At 42.6% G+C, this 17,615-nt stretch overlaps 1 protein-coding gene across 1 annotated transcript in view; it reads right to left on the reverse strand.

Annotated features, from left to right (window-relative positions):
• Positions 1 to 666: 666 nt before the first annotated feature.
• LOC116390812 (calmodulin regulator protein PCP4-like) overlaps positions 667 to 17,615 on the reverse strand; it is a 29,077-nt gene continuing 12,128 nt past the window's right edge. The window contains exons 2-3 of the mRNA XM_031860907.1: positions 9,971 to 10,022; positions 667 to 1,399 (exon numbers count right to left, since the gene is read on the reverse strand). Coding sequence (XP_031716767.1) covers positions 1,269 to 1,399; positions 9,971 to 10,022 — 183 coding nt within the window. The 3' untranslated portion in view covers positions 667 to 1,268. The remainder of the gene's footprint in view (positions 1,400 to 9,970; positions 10,023 to 17,615) is intronic.

Genomic DNA, 17,615 nt, shown 5'->3' on the forward strand with positions numbered 1-17,615 from the left:
TGTGCTTTCTCATTTGTCCTCATGCAGGCTAATGAGGGAGACCACATAATGTGCCGGAGCAGTGTGCTGTATAATGATGGAAGCTGTCTGCCGTTCTGTGATGAACTTTGAAAGGAGTCCGGCTTGTTTGTGACAGCTGCCTCGGAGCCAAAATCACGGCCGTCCAGTTAATTACAGAGAGCAGAAGGAAAAGTCCAAAAAAGTCTGGACAGAAGCTGGACAACTATGACAGAATCAAATGGCAACGCTCCCTCAAATAGTTTTCTTTTTTAACCCGTCTTCTCTCAAAAACACAAAGCAGATCAAATAATTTATGTACCCCAATAACGAAATATAAACCTGTAATCCTGAACTAGAATCTACTGGATTTATGCAGGTGCTGCTGGTGGGATCCGATTCCCACTGAGCTGTTCTCAGCTCAGTGGGAATCAGTCAATCAGTTAGCCTGGCTCTACATGGAGAAGGTCATCAAGCTGAGAAGGGAATAGATTCAGCCCGGCTCATTCTGAGGAGGTTGCTATTCATAGTTTGTCATCAGAATGCAAGTCCCACAGCTATCCCTGCAGAGCGTATGTCAATGCAATATATCAGACATACTGCAGCAGCCACTTTCGACGTGTAGCTCGAGGCTTTTGTCAAATGTTTTGAATTTACATAGACTCTACACCAGTTCCACACATTTTTTATTTATTCAATGTACATTGATACACACCTTGATAGTACCATGCGGGTAAGAAAAATGCCTCTGGGTGAGATATTCTGTTCAGAAAGGAAAGCTGTAGGCCAAGTTTCCTAAAAACAACCTTCAATCCAACGTCAGCATTTGCTCCATCTACACACATGTAAACGGGTGTTTTTGGGAAACGTAGTCCTAAAGCCTTACAGAGAGAGATGTTGCAAGTATAACTATTGAGGCCGGGATAAGTACAAAAACATATTCTAACACCAAACACCAGCTAGACTTCATGATACACGGGACAGGACAGAAACCAAATCTTCTTTTCTAACTGTTTGTTACTCATTTATTGATACTGCAGTCAAATCATAAATTATAGTAATTATAATAATAGGATAATGAAAATTCACAGACATGTTATATGATAAACAGGCTATTGCATTCTCTCCCCCCTCCCCCAAAACCCCATCACAACCCCTAGAGTTCCAACAGGTATGAATTTGTTTACATGCAAATGTCACACCATCGTCACTGCGCCGCCTCGTCCGCCTGCCGTCCGTACACACAGTGGCAGAGCACCGTGTGGCGCTCACTAGGACTTCTCAACGCGCTTCTTCTTCTGGAACTTCCTAAACTGGGACTGAATGGCGACAGCCGCCTTCTCGGTCTCCGGGTTTTCCATGTCGATGTCAAAGTCCTCTGGGACGTCCGTCTTGGACGCATCTGGAGGGAAAAGGAAAAGATGGCCGTCACTCCCCCCTCCCTTTTGCAATTTTTCTGTCTCAAACTTTTTGACAGACCATCTATGCTGTAGTCAGTTTTTCAAATGTGACATTTTATAATGATTTTGTTCGCCCCTTTATCTGCAACTGTGCAGAACTACTGGGTTTAAACAGAATGTCTATTTTGGAGTGAGGACAAAGAGATCCTATTTAAATAATTCACATGCAGACTTCTGTATAAATTATCCAGTGTGTTATGATTTTAGTTTTATATGTGCAAATCTCATATATATATATTTTTTTACATTTTCCAAACACTTTTAGTCTTGATCACAACACCTTTTTGTCTTGTCACGTTAAAAGTGAGGCCGAATGTAAGTGTACAGGTAACCAAACAGGGTTATGGTGGAGCAAAACAAGTCTTCCACACGGATCATCAGCTGGAAACATGATGTCCTTTAGCATGACATCATGTATGTAGCTATATGTTGCATAGATATACACAGTCAGCTGAGAACATTACAAAGTTAACCAGAAATGGCATTTTACACTAATTTGTGCAGCTACGGTTAGCTTATTATAATTAGAAAACTGCACGGCAGTTTTGTAGTACAATATTGTTCCATATAAGGTTTGTAACATTTCCTAACACTGCTGGTACTCTCAGAAAATGAATTAATCATGATTCCCGACATTAATACCGTCACAATAAACCACCATCTCTACAAACAGTAACATGATGTAGTGACACGTAACCGTAACGAGCACTCCTAAACCCCGTCCCTCATTACAGTGGTGGAGCAGAGTTCCCATGGGGGAGCAGATCACTTGTCAAAGGCCAGAGCATGAATTGATCGCCGGTTCTTAATCCCCTCTGGAGCTCAGCCAACGCCGACCGAGAAGACCTATTAGGACATTTAGGTTTAATCTCTCTACTTGGACATGCTGTGACTTGACAAAATACCAATCAGTTGTGGTGTTCCTGATATCAATCTTGTATCGACAAAAACAAAAAAAAGAAGTGTTTGCTGTAGCACAGGAGCGTGCTGCTGAAAGGAGCTACAGAGCTGTCGGCTGTAAAGAAGCAGAGATATTCAGGACATTGAAAGGCCACAACAAGCTAACATTTAACCGAGCAGGTTTCCCTGTGGCTGGAACGTATGTCTGCGACAGCTTATGTCACCGCAAGTAACAAACCAGATGATTACGTCAGACTTACGTTAATATATCCTGAAGCTGATGTAAGATTCTTGTCATCAGTCTGCACTGACTCTCACGCTGAGATGAAACCTAATCACCAGATAGCGGTTTCAACCTTTTTATTTCTCAGAGTAACTAATTGTTTCACGACAGAGTACAGCAGGGGAGCCATTTAATTCCTCGCAACACCCCTGCAAAGGATTGACCCGCTTGGGTTTGATCAGCAGAGCCTGCTGTACATAAACACACATGACACAGAGAGAGAGAGAGAGAGAGAGAGAGAGAGAGAGAGAGAGAGAGAGACTCATGTATCGACTGTGCAGCTAATCCTTGGGTTCCCTTGGGGCTGAGCTGGAGTACTTCTGTCTTGCTGTTCAAGGAGGAAACGCTAACTGCTGTGTCACGCCCAGCTTTGAATCCCTCATTAATTGATATTGAGTTTTCCGACGCTCTAATGCCTGCTGCTTTCTTCCCAGCAGCATTAGCTATTGAGCTGTACTGTCCGCCGCGTCAACAGCAGACATGCTCATAATCTTTGTAATACAAGCTCCTTTTATTAATAAAAAGATGACATTGTCGGAGTGTAGGCACACACAGGAGGTGATCCGGTGCTGGAAGGAATATTGTAATTGTGACGGGGGATGTGCAGCTTGACACAGTAATGAACAAATACCACCTTTACGCCTTGTGTTTGACCACATGAATGTAAATGCATCCAAAACGCATTGATCCCACCGACTCCACCGCTAACGGAGGTGTTCAGGGATGCACGGTGACCACATTGGACGTAAATGTAACCTCAATTGCATTTTCTATCCACATAAAACAACTGCGTAGGCGTCGATACAAAATCGTGTTTCAAACCAGCGAGGTAACAGCCGTTGGCTTTAGCCAATAGTGATTCACGGATGGCAGCCATCTTTTCTTTCTTTCTTTCTTTTTTTGTCCTGTGCAAATGAGAGGAGGAAGTGATATTTGGTTGTTTGAGCTGGACTCAATGTGGATGCTGGAGAGACGTATTAATACTAGACGTCAATTTCAATTATTACAGAGACAATCTGGATACGAGACACATTTCTATGCAACATGTAAAAGGGGTCAAAGTCAAGTTTTTGGTTTTTCTAGTCGGAGACATTTCTGACCACTTATAGCGAATGGTGTTACAGTTAAGAGGTCAGTATGCTTCAACCAAACTGCTTGTCAAATCGCTAAAACGTTTTTTCCTTGGTCGAACGTCACACCGTAAAAACTAGTTTGGTTTAAGAACATCCCAGCCTTTAGATTCTGACGAAAAAGGGTCCGATCTTTTTGAGAGAGCTCTCAAAGAATCTAAGCAGCAACAATATTTAACAATACATCTTACTTGAATCAACAATAACCAAAAAATGGGTTTGAGGTGGCAGCGTCACTGTTGGCCTCAGCGTATTATCACAGTTACAATGAGCCACACAGCTGTGGAGGAGCAAGTGATTGTGAAACCAGCTAATGCAAGCGTGACTCCAGCGCTCTGCCTGAACTAATGCCACCGTGTCTGGAGGGCAACATTTAGTTTCATCAGCACGAATAGAAAAAAAGTGTTTATATTCACAACTTTATTTGGCTTCTTTTCAAAATATCTTTAGTTTTCTGACATTATTTTCTTCTTTCACTCTCACAATGCAGCGCAAACACAAGTCAGTGAAGATACTTATTACTTTACCATCCGTATAGTTTTCGTCAGTCGTATTTGACAACTTTTGTAGGGTGGCCACTTTAAAAGCAGCATCTCCTCTACTAATCAAGTCCAGTTTAATAATTCAGAGGAATCATTCATCTAAAAGAATCATGTCGTCCTCTTGATGGAAGGCTTTCCTCAGGCCTGACGATAGATTTTCATCATTTTTCTTTTTTCCAAGACAGGAGGCAGTGGCTGAATGTGACAATGACGGATCATTCTCCTCAGTTTGAGGATTCGTCTCATCGACACACACCCACACGCAACGGATTACAAACCCATTACCTCTGGCAGCCCTTTGTGTGTCCCTGTCTTCACCTAATGGGGGGGGGCGGTTATATCTGCTGTCAGAGTGCCCGTCTGGATCATCTTGACTGTGCTTTCAGTGAGGAGGAGAGAAATGTATTTATTTCTGTTTGGTAACTGCTGCAATATAAGCCTACATGCTTCTAGGTTTCAGGCTCAATGGATTTACTTTCTTTCTCTCAGTCATGACTTTCCTGCATGTTGCCAACTTTATCTATAGTTCAGATGGAAGCGGGTTCAAAAGTGACACGATAAGACCACCCTCGGTTGGCCGTCTTTCAAAATGTCTTTTTTAAAAGCTGCTCTGAAGCCCGGTGAGAAGCTGGGACGTCTTATCGATTTCACTGCTTAAAACCAGTTGAGCCATGAGAGGGATTCTGAGGAAGCGGAGAATGAGAGGCATTAAAGGAGGACTTTTAGACCTTGAGAAAAGAGACAGATTGTGGAAAGTGAAGTGAGACTTAAAGGGTTTTACACGGTATGCGTGGACATCTTTTTGGGCTTAAAGTACGGCAGAGCTGCAGGTATTTGTCACTAAAATGAGCCGTCCCAAGGTGCAAATGAAAATGTTCCTTCAGAGAGCCAACAGCAGCTCCATGTTTAGCTCCATTAAAGAAGGAAAAAGTCATTCAATCTAAAAAAAAGAAGCTTTGATCATTATGGAAACTGTTATTATATAATAATGATAATGCGTTATTAGTTGCAGCCCCAATTGCTTTTCAATAAAATGGAGATGATTTAAATTTACTTTTACTTTCTTTTCTGCTACAATTGTGTTTTAAATTGCACCATCCCAGGGAGGTTTTAGAAACCCCTTGAGAAGGTTTGATTCCCTGATTTATTTGTTTCCCATTTTTTCCCATTTACTGCTGAAAAAGCAACTTAAGCCATGTATACTTGTCAGGAGTGAGGCAGCACTGTGACTCCGGTATCCATAACATGTAAGAATAAGACATCCACCAGTCAAGGCCGGATGGTCTGGATACAGAGACATCACGCATGTTTTCAAAAGAACCAAAGAGCATTTGAGTGTGTGTGTGTGTGTGTGTGTGTGTGTGTGTGTGTGTGTGCATACTGTGCCTGCCAGTGTTTGAAAGTCAGTGTGAGAAAGTAAAAGGAGAATATCAGCGACCCCTCAGGCCTTGAAACACCCGAGGGGCAGCAAAGCGTGAGAGAAACCACAGCGATCAATACACAAGTACACACGAAGGACCGGTTGCGTATTGATTAGTACCGTGTGCTCTGGTTTTTCACTACTTGTCAACTTTTATTTTGCTTCGGTGAGGAAGCTTCTGTGTGACCTACTTGGATGTGGTCGCACATTTAAAAAAACGTGGGATGTTCAAAGAACTACAGAGGAAATGTGTTCGGCTCTTTCTAGCACTGAATACACCTGAAACAGCGATACAGTGTGCGTTCACGAACAATTTCTGACACAATAAGACAAATTCAATATGGCTATAATTGAGTACAGTAAAGCTAATTAAAACGCTCGTAGAAATTGGGTCATCTTCGTCGCAAGCTAATTATAAAAGGACGACTTTGATCTCTGAGGTGAGCCCATTTGAAATGCCTCCTGTGGCTGTTTGAAACAAGGGGGGGGGCTGATGGTGGTGTTGCCGTTTCCACATTGTTCCTGAACAATTCCCCGCGAGCCTTAACATTTACATAGAGGAATGGAGCCGGTGATTATTTAGTAGAGTGTAATGTAAAGCTGGAGGAAGCCTGCTGCCCCAGCTGTTTACTGTGACGGGGACAGTCTGTGTTGTGCTCGGACTCATAAGGTCAGCGGACATATGGAGCATACGGCCCGAATAAACAGACATCTGGACTCCAACTGCGTCCAACCAATGTCACAGAAAACAGTTTTTTAGGAGCAAAGGACCGAGCCGGTAAGGGAGTTTGAATCAGTGTTGGATAGTAAGAAAGTACACAAACTCAGGTAGCATGTAAGGTATTTTTCTCACAGCACAAACAAACAAGGGCCAGACGCTAATAGAGTGGTGCAGGAATAAGTCCTAAAACCCAGAAATGATTTAGCATTTTAGCACTTTCAGTTCCCTCGTCTTGAAGTCAATGTTTTTTTTATGTTTAGGTTGGATACCTAAATATAAGGTCTCTGGTTAACACAGATTTTAACATTATGTTCTATGATATAACATAAATCAGTAAACATCTCTCACAGGCTCACACTCATGTAACTGTGGTGTAGTTGGTTTACAGCATAACTTTAGCTTTTTTACTCCTGCCGATTGGATTTACTCTTCAAAATCATCATAAAACTGGTGTTCGTTTATGAAAATGATCTTGCTGAACAAAACATGTAAGTGTCACAAAGGTTTGTTTTACCTCAGAGCTTATTTTCTGCAGTAATCGAAAGGAAAAATCCCTTTGGCTTATTGTCGAGGGAACCAGTGCAATGGTAACCTCTGGGGTTGGCCCACAAAAATGATTCACCTCCGCAGCACTTAAAAGAAACATTGACGTGAGGTAGAATTACCTGCAGTTGATAGGTCACATGTTCGACGTCTTCTTGATTAATTTGCACGTCATTATATTTGTCCAAACCTTTTTTTTTTTGGTCATGACTACTTTCATACAGGATGCGAATATAACACGGCAAAAAAAAGCGAAATTTTCTTTTTTTTGGAGCAAGGTTGATTTTTCTGAACCCTCACACTGCTAATAGAGGCATCAACCAACAATGTTGTGTGGAGTGGACATATTGAAACTATACACAATAGTGTACTACAACAACAACAACAAGGAGGTAACTCAGAAAACTTTATTACTCCTTTCAATCTTGACAAAGGACCAGACCAGATTCAAATAAAGGCCTGGATGTCTCTGCACTAAATAATTAAGAACGACACTAAAGTAGTAACACGTCCACCTAATACATGAAAACTGCTTCTTAAACATCAATGAATCAGTAATAAGAATTCAATAATTTAATACATAGAATAATGTAACACAGTCAAAGAAGCTATTCTGCATAATGAGCATTTTTATTTTTGGCCTTTTTGGTATATTTAGCTTTTATATTCGTCTCCTTCTGTATTTTCTTTAATCAGCATACTTGTGCATTTGTATGCTGCAGTATTGCTTTTACTTAGGTAAAGGTTCTGAATACTAAAATGAAAAATAAACACTATGAGCAGCAACATGAACGTCTTCTGATTTTGTGTCTGGAAGTAAACAGCACGATGCAGCGAAGCGGGGGGGAAAATAAAAAGGTCGCTTCCATTGTGTCCACTTGATAAACATTCAATCTCGAGCCGTTATCTTTGCAATAAACACTTCCCTCCTCCGGCTTCTCTCTTAGCGCTGTTATCAGGTAAACAGCCTCTGCTGCATTGCTGAGGTGCACCACGGCTGCACGTTCCTGGACCTACCCAGTCAGAAATGTGTTCCAGTGAACATGAATACGTCCCTCTGTGGATGTCCTTGAGCCTGCGAGAGGTTGTCTCTAAAGACTAGTGTGTGCTGGGTGTATGCCGAGTGGGCGAAAGTCAATAGCAGCGTTACTCCCTCCTCGCCCACTCTGAGAGCTCTCCCCCAATCTCTCTCTCTCTCTCTACATTGAGAGAGGCACACTTCAGACACGCTGGGAAAGCAGTTTTTCCAGGCATCAAATTAATTGTCAAGGTCAGACAACAAAGGAAAGGGGTGTGTGTGTGTGTGTGTGTGTGTGTGTGTGTGTGTTGCAGGCGCTGTACTTTCCTTCTCTGGTTTTATTAAGTGAATAGAGAGTTGGACCTGAATCCTAAAGGCAGTGAAAAATTAGTCTCTGCAGCTCGGTGTTTCAACTCAGCCAGCAATTCTTACTCTTTAAGATGGACAAGAAGATTACTAGAGATTTCTTTAATTCTTTTGTAAAGCTATAACTTTATTCTCTTCTATATCACATTTTTTGGCGACAGGAGTGCCAAAGTGACGCATTTGGGCCTCTTCCGACTGAGAATCTGTGAAGTTTCACACCGATCCCCCGATGGCTGAAGGGGGAATTCAATAAGTCAGGATGGCATGTATGGAGGTTGTTCACTCACCTGTTCAAGGTTGCATACTTGTAACTTTATTTGACCGTTGTGATATATTTATCATCACCTGTACAATACTTTGAATCTCTAAATACCAAACTGACCCGCACGGTTCAAGTCATTGCAATAATAATTACAAAACAATCAGTTTAAGATTTCTGATCTTTAGACAATCGGACACGTTTGCAGAGGACTCACTTTCACGCTAACACTTTACTCCACTGACTGATAAAACACATCATGTATTCATTTGTTGAATAAATCACCGAGCACACTATTTTATAAAAATCAAAGTAGCTCCTCCTCAAACTGTGAAGTGGTGCTGAGTCAGCGCGACGCTCCAAATCACGGGCATGATTTAGGGGAGGCGAAAGCGGGGGAGATATTAGTTTTCGCGTGGAAGCCTTTATGTGCTTGGCTATGAAGGTTTAATGACAGAAGGCTCAACAATAAACATGATTTGTTATGCGCTCGGTGCTCGGAGCTGATCTTTATTTCCCCCCGGACAGAACGGCTGCAGGCAGTCTATCTCTGCTCAGGGGGGGGCAACCAGAGAGTTGGATTTACGGACGCTGATGGTCATCTCACGCTTGTCTCCTGGTGTCTGTATTATTCTAACCCCGCTGAGTCAGGACGTTAAAGCTGTCAATAGATTTATGAGAAAAATGTAAAGTGGTGCAGTATCTAACTTCGGCGAAACACCAAACTATTAGCAAAGTTGGTTTTCTAAAAGGCACGACGCGTGCGGAAAAAAAATTCTATATTTTAGTTTCGAACATGAGTCATTACTGATGAACAATCATGTGCAAGTTTAGAACAAATGGCACCGTTTTAGAGCTCACGCTGTCATGACTGGAGGGCATTTTATATGACCAAACTGTCAAAAATCTGTAAACAGATTTTTTATTTTTTTTTAAATATGACGAACAAACTAATTCATATGTTATGTAATGTTCTCCCCCTGAACTCTCGTCGGATCATGATGAGATCTGACGGAAAGCCCTGGTGTGTGTGTGTGTGTGTGTGTGTGTGTGTGTGTGTGTGTGTGTGTGTTTTCTGATGGAAGCTGTCCTTCAGACCCCGGTACTGTCAATCATGTGACATTGCCTTTTTAAAGCTCGTCTTGCGTACGTGAGCCCACATGTACTTTAAACTGTGGCCCACTTTCCCTCCCTCGCTCACATCCTGTCTGTGTGTCAGTCATTCTCTGTCTCTCTTTTTTTCTGTGCACTCGCAGTAAGTCGCTGCTGATGCAAATATAAGGGGATGTTTTGAAAGTAAACGTCATAAAATTGTGTAACTTTTTTATTACCTTGTTCTCCAGATGTCTTGTTGTTGCCAGCAGCTGCCCCAGATCCTTGTCTCTGCAACGCAAAAACAGAGAAACATGAATGAGATGGACATTTTCTTTTTCACAGCACTTCCACCAGACTTCAGCAAAACAATAGAAGATCTCCCACAATCCTGTCATCATATCCAAACGAGTTGAATACGCGCCACTGGTCTTCGCCCTTTACTAATTAAGCCTCGTCCTCACGATTGTTCTGACATCTACTGGGGGCTAAGCTGCCACCTAATCTGCTCGCACGCTCTCTAAAGCCTCCACTCTGGAGTCTTTCAGCCAGTGGGGTCCCCTTGTTATGACCTCATGAGCTGGACAGAGGAGGCCCTGCAGGCTGAGGGCCCCGTGACAGTAACAATGACCAGCAGGGAAACCATGCCAGAGGTGTTGCGGTTTACTACACTTTTGGCACTGTGACACTACAGAGGTCAGAAAGATATCGATATAGAACAAAGGAAATTACCTAGTTCCCTCAGTATGTTTTATTCTGAGAGTTGTCTAAACTCTCAAATGCATCATGTTTTCATAGAATATATATTTACAGTATAAGGTCTCGTTAAACCATTGAATAAAGGCTTCAAATTCGTATTTTTCACAATAAAATAAAAGTCACAGAATAAATCCCATAGTGTACTTTAATGGAGTGTGAACTCCATCTTAAATAATTTACACCCTGAAACAATGTACCCACTCGCATCAATATATATTACTGAAATATGTATTACACATTCATATAATATCCCCACATTCTGCTTATATGAAGGGTTTCATTCAAAAACAGCTTCATTTAAGGGTTAGAGAATTCAGATTAGTGTTGGTTCTTCTCGTCCATATGGTAATAATCACATTCACTCTTATTTAAATTCATTTCACACCACAAGGTAGTGTACAAAAAAAAGGGCAGACTGATGCAAATGAGAAAAGCACCTATACTGTAGAACCAAACACCTCTATACAGTCTGAAGCCTCCCCAGGTGTTACTGTGCACTCTCCTGCTCAACAAACGGCTTTCCAGATGTGCTGATTGCACAACGGCACGTGGCCACACTCGGCCGATACAACACAATCATTGCACTCTTGCATACTAATGCGGCAGCATTTATCTAAATGTCGACTCTCATTACTCCGCAGCCATTTGTTTCCGGCGCCGTGTTCTGTATTCCAAATGCCTGCTTTCCTCATATTAAACCGCAAATAGGCCCCGTTCTCTGGAGAAATAACCCAGAGTGGCCGCGTTAATGTATGTCTGCCTCCATGTCGTCTGACGTGTGAGTTTGTCAATGTTCACTTAAAAATAGATTTAACGCAACGGAGCTGAAAGAGTTTCACCTCATGACGACATGTCCACCGTCTGACTCTGCTTACATGAATGTTATTTAGAGAGAAATGAAAAAAAAAAATCATAAAACAAAGGCTATATGGCATGTTTGAAATCAAATCCTTCTACGCAGAGGTGTACAGGGTTGAGGCAGGAGCCGGCGGCATTAGAGGTGTGAAAAGGGTAAAGCAGACATCGTGTTAGAGAGGAGAACAGCAGTGACACTCCATCACAATGAGCAGGTTAGGGAAAGCTATTCTTAGAACCAGAGAGTCCGGCTTTTAACGTGCAGCAGAGAAAGAGGGAGAAGAGATATCACAGGGAATGATGGAGGAGCCAGAGGAAGTGTGGATTGAGGAAGGGAAGCTAGGAGGAGAGGTATCATCATTAGTGTCTTATTAATCACACACTGTTTTAAAGGTGGCACTGGGGAGACGGGTTCTGCTGAAAAGATGCAGCATTTTGTTAGTTTAGATGTTCAATGTTTATCATGTGCTCGATATCATATTCAATAGAAAACGATCTGTAATTCAATGAAGGTGACCTCTTAAAAGGCTTTCTCACAATTACCAGTGTCCAATAATTCAAAACTAGTTTTGAGAATGATTACGTTTTGTATCGATTGATTTTGTATTCAGATTTTGGGAATTACTCTTTTGCTAAAAGTTGAAAGATAGATACCACTCTCGCGTCTGTGTAGACGGGTTTCCTGGAAAACTCGTGGTAAACAAGTAAAATGACTATCCAGAAAATACAGTATGTGTCGCAGACCGTTAACCTCAGTGCTAATGCGATGGCATTAAATGATCCTCTTGTTTGTTTGCTGCTCCTCCACATCAGCCCATTGCTAATTAATTCAGCATTAGGCCCTCCTCGTTATAACCGATGTCCCTCGGCCGCTGTTCGGCACCGCCTTGGTGCCCCATTTATCTTCACAGCCACAACCAAAGAGCAGTTGGGATTCAGTGGAGAGAAAGAAGTGCAAAAAAACTCCAGACTCCAACACTCTGTCACTGCCACACACACAACTCATAAAAAAAACATTCAGAGTAGGACACCATGAAGGAAATGCTCCCCTGTGAAAACCCCCAGAAACCGTCCAAACCTGATGGTGAGCACTGATGTTGACTTATTCCTTTATGAGGAGGTAGCTGGAACGGGGACCTTGTGTTATATTTCCTATACGTTCATTTTCAAATTGTCTTGTTAAAGCTTTGTTTTGTTTTATGCACAGCATTTAGTAAAATCAGAGAAAACCGCTTGTATTTCAATCAAGCGCTTCATATGGATTGATGTCTTTTGTATTCCATTCTTGAACAAATTTGGAGGGAAAGCACCGGGGAGTGGTAACAACACGGAGTAAACAGGAAACGGTTTCATTTAGGTAGCGCGTGTCTGGCCGCCTCCCGAGGGAGACTCAGCTCTAGCTACTTCCGCCACGACCTTTCTGCAGCCGTTCCGCCGCTCGCTCAAAGGTTTCCCGTTTGGTCACGTCAGAAGGGTTTCCGTGCTTTAATGGCCGAGGAGTGGAGAAAGGCCTCTTTTTTTTTTTTTTTTTCCCCAGAGCTTCTCTTTCTGCATTATTAATCCGATGCTTTCAATGAATTTCAAACGGCGTGTGCTGTGCTTTGATGCTGGGGAGAGGGGACGGGTGGTGGTGGGGTGGGGGGGGTCTTCAAGCATCCTTGCAAGCAAAACACACCCAGAAGAAATTCCTAATTTGAGGATCGGTCTTTGATGAAATTCAGAAGGAAACAACACTTGAAGTGTGTAAGAGAGGCATTCTACACTACAGTTTGTGTTTACCTGTCGAGCCAATCAGGACGATACCTGTTCCCGCTTTTCATTTGTCTGTCAGGAAAACGAAAGTGAAAGGACTCATCACGTTGCTTTGTGGTGTCACACAGCTGAGCTCTCTTCCACCCCCGCCCCTGCAGCTCCACACAAATATCAGAGGCAGATAAGAGCACAGTTTTGTTTCTCCCTGTTACTAATCCCAGTTCAAAGAGAAGAGCCGAGCCCCTCCATCCGCCTCTTGTAATGGCCATGAAATGAACTGGTGCCTGCGTTGGAGGCTCTGTGGCTGCTCCACTACAGCACCAGCTGGGTGAGAGAAGGGAAACCAGTCTGTCCACACTGCACCACATCAGCACTCTCAAACCAAACTGACCTCAAGCTCATCTGCTTCAGTTACTTGTGTTTGCTTTTGAAGACATGATGTTGATGTAAAAATTGCAGCACTGTTGCAAAAAGATAAATGTTGTATTAAAGACAGAGGCCCGCTGTGAAGGTTATATTGGCTTCTGCATCATTTAAACATTCCCACAGGCCTATCAGAAGATTCAAAAGGCATATCATAGGCTGTGTTCACTCTGCAGGCGAAAGTGGCCGAGATCAGATGTTTTGTTCATATTACTAAGATCATTATTTATTTATTTTTTCATGGATTTGGATCACTTTTATATGTGGTCCTAAATCAGATACAGGACTGCACAGTTCTGCTCTGTGAAGCCATTCACATGAAGATCACCACACACACACACACACACACACACTACAGAAGCAGCCTTTGCTCCACGAAACGCCATAAATTAGAAATGTGGCTGCCTTTCCCTTTCTCTTTATCCTAGTTCTTGTTGACGTCTGCTCACGGATTCACTGGCTTCCAATGCACATGGATTTATAACTGAAAGTGTAAACACCGACTTCAATCGTGTTAACTTCGGTACAACGGCGTCCTGTGTGTGACGTCTTTGTTAATGTTCTTTATCGCAAGCGGGTCAGTACAGGAACGTGACAACTCACACTTGAATTGATTTTGGTCACATTAAAAAAAAAAAAAACAGCCAAACAGGAAACAAAAAGAATCAGATGTGTGCTCTAATGCTTGCAGTGTCAATGTAGCCTCGTAGACGCATGTTCCTGTTCTTACAATGCATTTGACCGACTGTCTATAACAAAGATACTATCATACCTAAATCACCTTCCTCTCATTTTAGCTTTGTTGTTCAATAACGGGTCATATTTCCGTTGTTTGGAGAACATCTACTTCTTTCCCCCAAAAAATATATTTAGTATACATTTCTTCGTAGTTTATACCGTAATGTGCATAGAGGTGGAAATTACAATTTGGTGCTGATGTTGTTCGTTTCTTCTTCTTTTTTGTAGCCAATCAGTTGCATCTCTGTTCAAATGGATATCAGTGAGCAATCATACGTGGTGACATTAATTTGCTAACAGAGTTAACCCACTAAAAAAAGCGTACAGTCATCATGGCTAATGATTTGACATGTTTTCATGGTTGTAAAGCTCTCTCCATCCATAGTAAAAATAAATAAAAACCATAACCAACAAAATGAGAGTTTGGTTAGAATTAGAGGTCTTAACCTGACGGCACTATGAGAAATCTCTCCTGTGAGATACCAACGCTGTCGATGTGGGCGCCGCTCGGCCATGACCATCCCGATGTTACACTCAGAACGGGCTCTGCGGGGTTATAACTCGGCTCAAATACAAGACGTGACCGGAGGTCATTTTGTTTATGGCGAGTGGTGATGAGAAACTGTAACGCTCCCCGAGGGCAGCGGAGAGAGGAGGATCCATTACGGGCGAGCAGCTCTGGGGCCGAGCCAAATGTAAGCTGCAATAACAGCGAGAGAGATTACCGACAGGGGGCAAAGGGGGCTATCTTCGCTCTGCTGATAAATGAAGGCGCACATGAAAAACACAAACACTGGCGAACAACTCCGCACACCTGTGGACACATCAGGACGTACTCGAGTGAATATAGATGCACTGTGAGAAAGCGGTAGATGAGAAACCAATCAAGCAGAAATAAAAACAGCTATTATAGGACGTTGACAAGAGAGACAGGGACGCATATATTGTGCCTCTCATTAATCAACAGACTCCGAGGTACACATGGTCAACAAACAGTGTTTTGATGAGTGTGTGTGTGTTCTTTTGTGTGCCTTTTTAGGTGAAATACACACAAACAGCAGACTACTACCGGCAAACTCCATATTGGCTGCATCAGTGTTTCGTGCCTCCAGGCTTTCAATTAGGATACTTCAAGGAGAAAAAAATAAACACACACACATACATGCAGACATACAGGCGAACACACACACACACTCACAAACATAGTGAAGCAGAATGACAGAAGAGCATGGACTGTAAGCACATTTCAAATCGGAGAAATGTAAATATGTTTTATCTCTGATTGGGCACACCCATGGGGGGGGGGGAGGTTTTTCAGAGAGAATCCTTAAAAACATCCTCCTCCTTTTATTCTGCTCAGAGCAGCCTGTACTTTCCTCACTCCAAGCCACATTCCTTCATCTGCAGAACAGGATGCTGGAGGCAAGCGCTTTTTAGTTTGTGTGCTGTACACAAACTGTGAAAGTGACATTAATGAAACTCAAGTGTTCAGATTATTTCTATATCGACAGATGTCGAGAATAATTCAAGCCTGCACTCTCAAAGAAAATTTCGATGTGGTTCCTCGTTAATGGAGGAGATCTCATGCTGCTCTTCCACTTATATACAGATACCTCTTTACATATTTCTTATGTTTTTCTGTTTTATATTACGTCTCTTGACTTTTGCACTGTTTATTGTTATGCATTACATCACCAAGACACTTTCTGATTCAGATGCTAGTCGGTTTATTCAACGATATATATACTCGTGTTATCCTGTAATTAACCACCAGATGAAAAGTTGATGTTTATATAAAGAAAAACTGTAAAGGAAAAGTTCCTAATTTTGGGAAATACGCTTATTCGCTTGGATGAGAAGATTGATATCACCCTCATGTATTTGGCTTAGCGTCGGAAACTAGATTTTCAATCTGTACAGAAATCAAACATTTCGGGGGTTTTGTGCTGGACTATTTTATTGCCGGTACCGACTTCCTGGAGTCTCTGCTAGTTTCCTGGAAAACTCCCGCTGACGGCAAGACATTCAACGACATAAGTGGATTCTACACTTTGGTGTGTGCAGATTAAACAGACGGGATATATTGTGTTTATGTTATCTTGTCGTGTGGAGGCAAAGACACCTTGTTTCCACAACAGCGACACGTTGGCATCATTCACGACGGTATGTTCCTCTGCTGCCTCTGAGGCGTCGTTCAGCTCGTGGTGGGTGCTGCTCTGATGAAAACCTGCGCAGTAAAACACCGTTTCCCTTTTGATCCTCTGACCTCACTCTCCTGCTGCCTCTTCAGAAATCAGCCTGCTCGTCCTCACCGTGCAGGCAGTGGGAGTGTGTGTGTCTGTGTGTGCTCTTTACTATGAGTATTTTTGTGTGTGTGTGTGCGCTACAGACCACTCATCTGTATGAGCTCCATTGGCAGTTACATAAACCATACTGTCATAAAGGCTACAGGGCATGCTGAAACACTGCCAAATCAGTGCTGGGTCAATAACTCCCTGCTGCAGATTTTTTGGATTTTCTTTCCTTTGTTGGGTAGCCAGCACATGTCTGGGTAGAAACGATGAGAAAGCCTGTTCATGCTGTTGCAGTGCAGGTCAGTAATTACCATGAAACACAATTACTGGCTTTTCCCTGGGATGTTTCTTTTCTCTGAGACACGAGTTCGACCGCAGTAATTAGAACATAAAGACAGTCAGTTGAAGGGCAAACAGAAGCATGATTTAAGCTTGAAATGCATCTAAACTCCCAGTTCAGAAATGCAGCCTTCTTCTTCTTCCAAAATCCATCTCTGCAGCCTCTGGCACTGAGGAATTGTCATGCTATTTAATGATGACGCCATTAACGAAGTTCGATTTTTCTCATTAAACCATGCTAAAATGCTCTTGCACCTTTTCCACAAGGGCCCGCACAGAGAGTAGTTGTGGGAATGACTCTGAAATGAAGCTGGTTTTGGTATCTTTTACTATCTGTGAGTCAAGTGCTGAGATGGGTTTTTTTCTCCTCAACGGTTGACGTTGAGGATGACACAAACGCTTCATATTAACTGCATTGTTGCAAAGCAGTGGCAGCGACGCCGCTGTTCCCTTTCTGCAGCCCGTCGTCGAGCCACCTCCACACAATGCACACGGCTGTCGGTGTGCGAGACACGCATTCGGTTGATTTGCTTCCTTTTGTGTTTTCTCGGCGGTTCGGGCTGAGGAGGGCTTTTGGTAAAATGATGAGGCTAAGAAAGCAGGCCAGCTGTCATGCAACCAAGAAGCTGTCCCCAGAAAAGCTGCCATCAAACCAACTCAAACTGACTCACAAACTTCTTTCCTTTTTTTTTTATCTAACATTTTATTTGGGGGGGGGGGGGGG

Source organism: Anarrhichthys ocellatus, unplaced genomic scaffold (genome assembly GCF_004355925.1).
Source record: "Anarrhichthys ocellatus isolate YVR2014 unplaced genomic scaffold, GSC_Weel_1.0 scaffold24, whole genome shotgun sequence".
Classification (NCBI taxonomy): Eukaryota; Metazoa; Chordata; class Actinopteri; order Perciformes; family Anarhichadidae; genus Anarrhichthys; species Anarrhichthys ocellatus.